The sequence below is a fragment of the Euphorbia lathyris genome, chromosome 7 (genome assembly GCF_963576675.1).
Source record: "Euphorbia lathyris chromosome 7, ddEupLath1.1, whole genome shotgun sequence".
Taxonomy (NCBI): Eukaryota; Viridiplantae; Streptophyta; class Magnoliopsida; order Malpighiales; family Euphorbiaceae; genus Euphorbia; species Euphorbia lathyris.
In genome coordinates, this window is record NC_088916.1 from 85,118,252 (window position 1) to 85,129,764 (window position 11,513).

The 11,513-nt window shown below is 32.2% G+C and overlaps 1 protein-coding gene across 1 annotated transcript; it reads left to right on the forward strand.

The window, feature by feature from the left end:
• The first annotated feature begins 3,600 nt into the window (after positions 1–3,600).
• On the forward strand, positions 3,601–9,198 carry LOC136200996 (cyclic nucleotide-gated ion channel 4-like). Its single transcript, XM_065991525.1, has 7 exons — positions 3,601–3,787; positions 6,722–6,774; positions 7,324–7,637; positions 7,711–7,819; positions 7,911–8,147; positions 8,245–8,331; positions 8,426–9,198. The coding sequence occupies exons 5-7, from the start codon at positions 8,019–8,021 to the stop codon at positions 8,909–8,911; spliced, it is 702 nt and encodes a 233-aa protein (XP_065847597.1). The 5' UTR covers positions 3,601–3,787; positions 6,722–6,774; positions 7,324–7,637; positions 7,711–7,819; positions 7,911–8,018; the 3' UTR covers positions 8,912–9,198.
• The last annotated feature ends 2,315 nt before the right edge of the window (positions 9,199–11,513 follow it).

The following is an 11,513-nucleotide window of genomic DNA, read 5'->3' on the forward strand; positions in this document are numbered from 1 at the left end:
GGTACATGTTGTATACATGTGACTGGATCGATCCGCTCGAGAAAACTACATGGTGGTTGTGTCATTAGTTTTCTTAAGTAGGTCTCTAACTATCTTCAGACCAGATTTCATTATAATATCAATATGGGATCCAGTTCACTTTGACATACGCCTAACAGGTCTGTAACAGGATGCTAAATACGGGTATGATTGGGTGAACAGGTGAACACGTTGGTATTGATATTGAAGTGATGGAATTACCACTCATGTAATAGTGAGATGATATCAAAGGCCACTTGATAAGTGAGATTGATAAGTGTGTGGCCACACCCTGATAAGTAGTTTACTTATCTGATTCATTAATCTACTTAAGATCAAGAAATATCATAAACATCAGAGAGGATGACAGCCGCCATGCCTCTAGTTTATAATATAGATATCAAATGGTAAAAGAAGTTAAGAGATAACTACAGGGTCTCTGCATCTTTAGACTGCTGAAATAGCTGTATTGGTTAGGAGCAGTAATGGTTTGCTAGAACCCACTTACTATCTGTGGGTCGTGAGCCCACTGCTAGCTAAGGACAGTCACATAGGATCGTGCACATTGAACATCTGAGTTAGAACTTATAGAACGGTAAACTGGAGGGATGAGATTAATTAATTGGTTGACAGTAAAATGTCAAGGTAATTAATTGGTGGTTAATTAATTGATTAATTGATACTTTGTATCAATGCAATTGATCAATATATTTAGGCGTTGAGTATTTAATTGATTAATTAGTTTGCGGGATGTAATTAATTAATTTGTAAATTAATGAAATTGCATTCGTGAATAATTAATCAAACTAATACGTCAATTTATTAATTATTGTTATTTATTTAATTGGGGTAATTAAATTTAATCTAATTGTAACTAATTGCATAGAATAAATACTATTGGTATTCATTTAAGTGATTATGTTAGGATTAGATTAGTTTTGTAATTAACCAATTAACCCTAAACTAATTAGGTTTAGGAATAACTACACTATATATAATAAAAGTCTAAAACCTAATTAACTAACCCAATATACACATTCGGCTAAATCAGGGATTGAGGAAGGAAAATAAAAATTGATTTTCGCAGCCACCACCATTCCACTTGAAAGTGGATTTTTGTTTTGGCAAATAACACAATCTCTCCCGTTGTTCTTCCGTTCTTCGGCTAGGTCCGGTTTTAGCTCGATAGCTGTTCGTGCACCTGACTACGGAGATCTTACTACCTTGTGGATTCTTCGACCGTCTCTAGAAGAGACAGTCCGGGTATGTTTATATCCTTAAACGGATCTAAAAAGTTTTATTCAATCAATGGTTAACGGACAAAGATCAAATTAAAGGGATTAGAAATAAATTTTAAACCGCAATTCCGCTGTGCTACAGTTGATTAACTGGATTTAATCCCTAACAGTTATTACGTGTAATCTTACTTGGTTTTTTGTAGTCGTACTTGAGGATTTTTTTGGTGATAAGGGGAACATCCTTCGTAGTCACAAATGGAGATTTTTTTAGTGATAAGGGGCTCTTTGTATTTGTTTCGATTATCCGATTAGCCTCCTGAATTTCGGAGTTGTCTCAACATGTTTGAAATGCTCATTTGCTTCTTAAGTTCGGGTGGCAGAACCATGAGGTTTGGATAAGTTAAAATGTATATCATTTTAAACAAGTTTAGAAAGCTAATTGATAATTATAACCACTCCAGATGGACAATAGTCACTTTAAGCTAATTTATGGGTTAAATAAGTCATTGTAAAAAACTTCAGAAGGCTAATGAGAAATCTACAAATTTTAGAGACCTATCGGATAGCCTGGGAAAGTACAAAGGGATGTAGTTTAATATGTAGAATTCAAAATACATAACCATGTTTCGCTTTTTTTCAACCATGAGTCTCCCTGTACTAAATTTTGCAACCTTTTGATCTCTTACAAAGCCTTATAAATTGGAACCATAAACCATATGGACATTTCAATTTTGTTTAATAATTTAATAGTTATGAACTAAATTGAACTTAAGCCTATTTTACACGCTTACAATTCAATTTGAGGGCTATGTTTTATAGATTTGTAAATATAAATTTTTTAAAGACCAAAAAACTCTTTATTGTCATTATAAATTAACAGTTAATTTAAAATATTGTGTTTTGTTTCTATGAATTATTATTCGTCATGAAAGGTTTTACTTTGTAATTGTTAGATAATTTTGAATAAAATTATATATTAATTTAAATACCAACAAACACCTCCTTTCATGAACAGCCGTGTCTTTCCTGAACAGTCATGTTCGCACTGAACAGTCGTGTCTGTCTTCATTCGTGAAAATACATATCCTTTCAAGTTCTATTTATATAGAATGGAATGTCAAATTCACAAGTAGTTAGAAGTTGTTGAAAAAAAAAACTCTTTATCTGTTCATAGTGTTCTTGTTTTCCTACTAGGGTGATAACGAGCCTAGACATTGTTTGAGTATTTGAGGCATGTATTAGCAATTTGCTTAAGATAGGTGTCATTGTTTGTCTAACATTTTTAAGACAGACTAGTTTGTTTTCTTAAGAATCTAACAAGACGTAATTATTTGTCCAACACTAATTGCTGATACATAAATTATGCATTTATGATTGCAGAATAGAACATATCACTACACCATAGATTGTCTAGGGCAACTACTTTTCTAAACATGTTGCCTTAAAATGTTGCGATCTTTAAATTTATTCAATTGCTACTATTCATATATGTCTAAGATAACACTTCTACAAAATGTGTTGTTTTTTTTATTTTTTTAGTTGTTTTATTTGAGCTAGTGTAACATTCACACACTATTTATAAATAATGTTGCATGATTTAACTTGGTAGTTAGATAAAACAACATTTAACAATGTAAAAGAAATATTTAAAATGTTGCAATAATAATAATAATAAATAAATAAATAAATAAGTATGGCTAATTTGTAGATAAAAATATATTGATTAATAATACATTATATTTAATTAATAATTTTATTCATTATTCTATATCATTTTTGCTTTAAAATTTTTCCTCAAATTAATTTGGCTTTAAAATCTACACTAATAATTTTCAAAAATTTCACCAAATTTGTAGACTCTAAAAAATCCCCCAAATTAATTATTGTAAAGTAATTAAATATTAAATATAATAATAAAATAAAATTTCTTAAAAAACTGAGATTAAATATATTGAAATATTAGTTGTTAGTAATAAAAAAATATTAACAAAAAAAGCTATTAATATTTATCAAATTATTTTGCTTTAAAATTTCATACTAATATATTTAATTTCAAAATATCAAACCAATTAATTCTCTAAAATTTTATTAAATTTTTGGCTCTAAAATTTCCCTCCAAAAAAGTAATAAAAGAAAATAATGAATAGTAAAATAATTCATTCTCTAAAATAATTCATTCCCTCCAATTTTATCAAATTTTTGGCTCTAAAATTTTCCCCCAATTATTTTACCTCCAAAATCCCAAGGAAACAAAAAGTAAAAAATCTTCCAAGTCTAATGAAAACAAAATTTACCCTTTCAGTCTTTCTACTTCCCTTATCCTGAAATCCCTAGGTCAGAACTTTTTCTCACCTCTCTCTCTCTCATCCTTCCCTCTCACACCGATATCCCTAATGTTTTGAGCTTCCTGGTTCGATCCAAAATTTAGTGCTCATTGACAATTTCTCTTGCTATGGCGTAACTGGTGGTAGGAATAGATGAATTCGAACTCAAATTTAGGGTTTATCTGTTGTTCTTACTTCACGCCTGAGGTTTGTGCTTTCCCGTATATTCTAATTTGAGTTTTCAATTTTTGCAAAATATCTGTTTGTTTCAAGCGTGCAAAATTTGAATTTTCATTTAGGAAAACTTTTCCAATTCTTGATGCTTTCTATTATTTGGTAATTGTTATCCACTGTTAGTTGTTAGTTTAACTCCACTACTCACCCAGAAATGCAAGTTGGTGTTCTTGAACTCAGTGAGAAATACATCATTTTGTTTTGTGTTTTGAATTTCCATAACCAGATGAGCAGACTTTTCCAAATATGAAGTTTTTGTATTCTAAAACTGTATGCATAAACTTGTGTCAGCAAATGAGATAGTTGTCCTCGAGTTAGGGGATTACATGTGGTTTGTTTTTGTTATTTGTTTTTTTGACCTGCAATTTTGTTTCTCTTTATTAATTTATTTCGTTTTGAAGTGTAGAAGCTCAATCAACTGCATGTAATGAAGGGTAGAAGGTCCTAATCATTTCGATTTTGCATTTTTCAAAGTCTCTCTTCTAAACTGCTCCTCAGATAATGGTATATTTTGAAAAGAAATTGTGCAACTTATGTTAAATATAAATAATAGTTTTGTATTGTATGGTGGTAAAAAACACAAGTGATATGTGTCAGATGTTGTTTGGTAAACATGAGTTTACAATTAAGTTTGGCAGAATTAATGTTGCAAATTAAGATTTACTAATTTTGGAATGTCTAAATCACAAACTATGATGTGGAAGTTTGTAGTTTAGGTATGGAGGTGTGGTGATCATCGTTAATACATCCTTACCAGACAACCAAATGAAAATGGATAAGTAAAATAGAAATAGACAAAGGATTTATATTAGATTAGATTAGGTAGTAATGTATAGTGACTGACTTGTGTTATTTTATCACCATGAAAATTGATCAGATGGTAATTATAGCAACTGAAAGCACACACATTCTTTTTTACACAAGTGCAATTTGTGTTTTGATATTTGAATCAGGTGGTGTTGGAACTTTGCTTTTCCTCCTTTTCCTTGCACCATTTAGATAGCTTGTTATGGGACTTGAAAGTACTCTGAAAATATCTCTCAATCATCAAATTACAGCTTATTTGGTAGACTAGTATGAGAAACTTTCTTATAAGGCTTTTAGCCTGTCTTATAATGTCTTTCTTTCTTTTAAACCTGTTTTCCAAAAACCATCGTAAGACCATGTGGGGCTTCTAAAAGAGGTGCACCTAAAGTGCCTACCTTCCAAACCAATTGATTATTAGCTAATATCTAACACCATTTGAAAGGTCAATTTCTTGGTCTATCAAGCTTTTAGAACATATCTGACAGATAAAGATATCTATGAGATTAGGCTGGCTGCCTAACACCTAGTTTTAGGTACCTTGGGGCCTTGTCAAGTTACTAACATCTTGCAGCATATGTATAGGGCCTCAAGGTAAATGGTTTGGTTGAGAGGGGAAATTTTCATGATTCTTTTGCCTGTGCAGAGCAGGAAGCATTCTTCCTCTTATCTATGTTTAGGGAACACAACAGGTTCTTGTGAATTTTAAGTTTTAGTCAATCCAATTCTTACGGTGCATGCTATTTGGATAAATAATTTAGAAAAAGTGCCACTTTAGTTGTAGACCACAACAAATGCAGAATACCAGCTCCGTAGGACACTCTCAAAGAGAATTTTGACATCCATGCTCTAAAGTTCATGAAATTTCATATTTTTGGTGTAACAGGGTCAGAATGTGTTAATAATCAAATTCACAGATTCTGTATATTGATGGTTCAAGATCAATCTAGGAAATAGGGCATAGAAAAGCATTATCTATTAGTCTTAAAAATTGCTTTGCAGTGGCAGTGGTATTTTTCAAAGTATTGCTGCTGGCTTATTATGGTACACCAAAAATTATAAAATTATTTCTGACTTTTATTTTTGTCAAATCTTTTCACTTTTGTTCATATGTAGCTATAAATTTTAATATTGCATGCTAACACTAATCTCTAATGGCAATTAACTATATCGGTGGAGTGTGTTAATTTACTGCTGGAGGTTAAGTAACAAGCTCATATGCTCAATATTTTTTCTTCCCAAAATAGTTTATATATTCTTTTTCTGGTATTAAAAATACTCTCATGAATAAGGAAAGTTAATACTAAAAATATAAAACTTTTTGAAAGATAAAAATTTCATATTAACTGAGCTGCAAGAAATAAAAGTATTTCTTTTTTTAATTATGCTCACTGCATATGCTTTATGTGTAAATTGCTTGTAATTGTTGACAACATTAAGTTACAAAAATTGCTAATAGTTAATTAGCTTAGATGAAACTAAAAGGTCATGTTGCTTTTGCTCTTTTCCATAATTTGGCATATAAAAACATATCATTTTTTTCAACTGTACCATATGATTTCCAATTCATAATTTCAATGCATTTATGTGTATGGATTTAGATAATTATATTATAGGCTAATGGCCCATGATATGAATCAGGAACTTTTTACTTATTTATAATAATAATTGGATTCTTTTAGTTTATAATATACTAAATAGAGCCAATAAGCATGTTTATATTTTGTTGGCACTGAATTAACATGCTAGGACCTTAGCATGACTGCCAGCTGAATAAAATCTCAACTACCTACTGGGCTCATTTGGATTAAAAAAAAATATAGTTGTTATTGTATGAAATAAGTTGATAGGCGTCCACTTTAACTGTGAATACGTGCACTCTCTCTGATATTGTTTGCATGCAAAATTTTGAGTGTAGTTCCTTCCTTTTGGCTTTAAATAAAAATGAAATCTTAGGGTCTGACGTTTTGATCCCAAGATATATTCGAGAAAGGTACAGGACTCTATGCTGACAAAAATCCTCAATATGTTGACAAAAAATCCTGAATATGATATTAGCATGTGATATATCATGGATGTATGAATTGTTTGTGTTTGGTCCAGGAAGTGCTGATTTATCAACGAATTCTTCATTAGGCTTGTCAGACTTTGAAAAGGTACCATTACAGTTGTATCAAACTTATGGCGTCATATAATTTGTTTGGTTTGAGTTACAATCACAACACATTTGATTGACTGTGGATGTGAATATATATGTTTGTTACTGAGTTGTCAAATTGCATAGTTGTTTGCTTCCATTAACCAAATTGCATTAGTTGTTCTTGATTTCCACTTATAATATTAATGCGACGGTATAGGGTTGGATCAAATCCATCCCACAGCCTGCTGCCTTGGCAGCTGAATTCCATGTTGTTGCCAAAGTATGCAGCAGCTAACCAAGCTGCTGCTGCAGAGCTACAACTCAGAATTGTAAAAAGAGCCAAAACTTCTTTTACTTTTTTTTATAATATCTACCCATATGTGTAAAATTAGCCCCTTAACATCTATAAAATCTTGTTTACCTTTGCATCTTCCACAAGGCAGCAGTAGCTCTTGCTGCTCCCTTGGCAGGATCAACCATTGGTACTGCCTCAATGTTATACTTAGCTTACATGATCCGTTTGCTTTAGGAAACAAAGACATTATAGATTGTTAAACAAATGCAGGCAGCAGGAGCATGTTGGTACTTACTAGGGCTTCAAAGAACAACAAAATGCTTGAGAGAACAATGCAGAGAAATAGCATGATGTGGGTTGAATTTACTGTCTTGTAAACAACCTATTTACTACGGAACAACAAGCAAGGGTAGGGATGTTTCCAGAATTCAATGGGCAGATAACAAAGTTGTCAGGGCTACCTGTTTAGACACTAGTCATAATTATAATTATGGTGCTTATAAATGGACTGTTCAACTTGTCACTAATGATAATAGATTGGAGAAAATTCTCTTTCCCATCTTCTGGGGCCTTATGACTCTCAGGTATTACTTCTCTCCTCATTTTCACCTTTTAATTTTGTTTGTATGGAGCTTATATATATGGAAATGATTTCAGCACTTTTGGAAACCTGGAGAGAACAACTGAATGGTTGGAAGTTGTTTTCAACATCATTGTTCTTACAAGTGGGCTCCTTTTGGTTACCATGTTGATTGGGAATATTAAGGTACCAAGTTCAATTAGATATATAGATTAATTAATTTAATTATACATGTATTTCAAATAAATAACACTTTCGTAATCTGGGATGAATTAAGGTGTTGTTGCACGCAACAACGTCTAAGAAGCAAGAAAGGCAATTAAAGACGAGGAATATAGAGTGGTGAATGAGTAAAAAAAGGTTGCCGTAAGAATTCAGGCACCGCATGCGCAACTACGAGAGGCAGCGATGGGCGGCGATGCGCGGGGTTGATGAATGTGAGATGATAAGGAACCTGCCTGAGGGCCTCAGAAGAGATATCAAGTACCATCTCTGCTTGGATTTGGTTAGACAGGTATTTTTCCTCCGACCAATTAAACCCAAAGCTTAAGCTAGTTGGGCTAACTGTGAACCTTAATTACATAAACATTGAAGTTTGAAATTTATCTCAGGTACCACTTTTTCAACACATGGATGAACTTGTCCTAGAGAACATCTGTGACAGAGTGAAACCCCTCATTTTCACAAAGGGAGAAACAGTAAGTTTACAAACATTTGATTGGAGTTAATTGAGTAAAACCTTTCATAATCATAATCAGTAGTATCTTGAAATTGATCATGTCATGGAATTAGATAACAAGAGAGGGAGACCCAGTACAAAGAATGTTATCCGTAGTAAGAGATGGTGTAAAGAGTTGTTGCATGTTAGGCCCAGGAAATTTCAGCGGAGATGAACTCTTATCATGGTGTTTAAGACGGCCATTTATCGAAAGATTACCTCCATCTTCATGTACACTCGTGACACTTGAAACAACAGAAGCATTTGGGCTAGAAGCAAAAGATGTGAAATATGTGACACAACATTTTAGGTACACATTTGTTAAAGAAAGAGTGAAGAGAAGTGCAAGATATTATTCACCAGGCTGGAGAACATGGGCTGCTGTTGCTATTCAGTTGGCATGGAGAAGATATAGGCATCGATTGACACTTACTTCTTTGTCTTTTATCAGGCCAAGAAGACCATTGTCTCATTGTTCTTCCTTGGGAGAAGATAGACTCAGGCTTTATACTGCTTTGTTGACTTCTCCCAAGCCAAATCAGGATGATTTTGACTTCTGAATCGCATATGTGCTGTGTATGGATTCATGACACTTTTGCTATGGAAAACCAATCCTATTGTGGTTTTTTTGTAATAGTGACAGAAGTTGGTCAAACTAAGACAATGAGATATCGTGGACAAACAAAGCTTGATGCAATTCACACAAGAAAGTTGTTTATGCTTGTAATGCTAAGATATTAGGTGCTTTTGTTGGATTCTAATATTAGGTGCTTTTGTTGAATTCGAATATTAGGCGCTTTTGGCAAACAATTTTCTTTTGGTACTGTTTCCTTTTTATGTAAACAGATGTTATATTGTGATTTATATAAAAAGTTGCCTTTTCGATTATTAAGTGTTGTTCTTTCAGATTTGCTTTTGAAAATCAAATAATGTTGCTTATACATTACAAAATGTTGCAGTTGTCAGTATGAAAGTGTTGCTCTTATTGTAAATTATGTTGCTTTGGTTAGCAGGTAAGTGTTATTGTTCGTAAAAAAAATGTTGCCTTAATGCAAACAATCATTACTTTAGTATAAAAATATTGTGTTGCTTATGCTTAAAGAGTGTTGCATTAACTTTAAAAGAGTGTTGCATTTTTTGTACATAAGTGTTGCAAGTAACAACAAAGTGTTGCCATTACTTAACAAAGGCAACATACTATTAATATTAAAAGTGTTGCTTTAATGAGGAAACAATGTTGCTTTTAATTATTTTGTGATGTAATGTTGCATTTGCTGTAAAATATGGCAACACGTTCCTTGGTGTTGTATTTGGTAACATAATGTTGCCTTTGACGGCAAAGGCAATGGCCAATATACCAACACTTTACATATGGCCTAATGTGTTGCCTTATCCCATTTTTTTCCTATTGTTACATTTATAGGGTCTATTGTAACTCATTTACGATGTTGCAATAGGGCATTTATGGTGTAGTGTATTAAATACAAACTTGAGGTATTCTTTAAGGGTGCATTTGGTATGATTTAATGCAATGTAATGTAATCAAAGTTGTAATGTAATCAAACTTGTAATGGAATGGAATGGAATGGTGATTCCATTACCATGTTTGGTAAAAAAAGTGATGAAATGTAATTACCATTACAATACTTATGTTTGCTTAGTTAAATGTAATCGCAAAATTTTATTTACATAATTAAAATCAACCAAAAAAAACATGAAAATCGTGAAATTAGTATATAATTTTCCGTGTTTTCATAGTATTTTTACATTTTTTCTTATTTTTCATGGTTTTTTTTTGCTTTTTTTTCGTTTTTAGGTTTCCTAGTTTTTGCGTTTTTAAGAATGATGAGAAGTGAAATTTGACAAATGAGAGGTTAGATGGAACTTTAAAGATAGAAATTAGGATTACTTATTGGGTGTAATGAGAATTCAATCCATTTTTTTATGTAATGGGGATTACAATAGTTGTTAAACAAAATTTAATCTATGGATTTCTCATTCCATTACAACAAAATTTTAAAATGCAACCAAACATAGTAATGACCCTTCAATGTAATGGGCATTCCATTAGAAAGCTTATTACATCTTACCAAACAGGTCCTAACAGTTCACAAACATATAGTGCCAGCTTACATTTCAGCATATAAGCCTAAATGCAAACCTTTTCTTTAAAAAGCCTAATAGAAGTCTTTTGAACAAATTCCTTAAGGTTTTTAACACTAATACGCAACTGTATCAATCAGAAATAAGTTTTCAATTTTAAAACCATATGTTAGGTTGAAGAACAAGAGCATTAGAGGTAAATGAAACCTATAGATCGTATTTGTAAACTTTTAAACTATAAAAACGTCTTTGCAAATGGGTAGATCTTACTGGGAATAAGTTACTACGCCATTTATATCTATCCATTCGACTAATCCCACATACCCTTGTGTGGTTCCTTGGAAAACTAATAAACATTTCTATCTCATCTGACTCAAGTAGTGCAACTTTGTTCCTCCCAACATATACCAGATTGTATTTCCTGTATTGATCAATAACAAACTTCTTGACACTGAAAAGAAGTTCTCCTTCATAAGCCTCAACAACTTGATCAATCTTCTCCATCAATTTTGTGCTCTTGTAACTATTTTCAGGCACTCGTGTCCCATGAAAGCTACCATTTATAGTCAGTGGATGCATTAGAACAATGAGAAACCTGTTATGAATTTGAAGATTGTGAATGTATCCCTTTTTCTTTGTTACAACACTAATATTTTTTGTATCAACAAATTATGTCTTCACTTCATATAAGAAACTTGACATTGTTTGTCAAACTCCTTTAAGAGTAAGTGCCACATTCTCATAATAAAAATACTGTAGCCTGATTGCCACTTCTGAAAGTGTTCTACGGTTCATGATAGCTGAATCAGTTGGTAGTACGAATGCGATCATCAGATTTGGGAGTCGTACCATCTCATCATCTCTATGTACTAGCTTCAACTTTTTCTTCTACCCTCAGATAATTTGAAGGCTATTTTATTAATTTTATGTTTTAGAAATAACATATATCCATGCAGCGTAGCCTGTGATTTTTTTGTTGAATTTGACGGCCAAGAATCAAACACTCTAAGGAGAAGAAGAAACTGAAGCTAATACATGGAGATGATGAGATGGTACGAC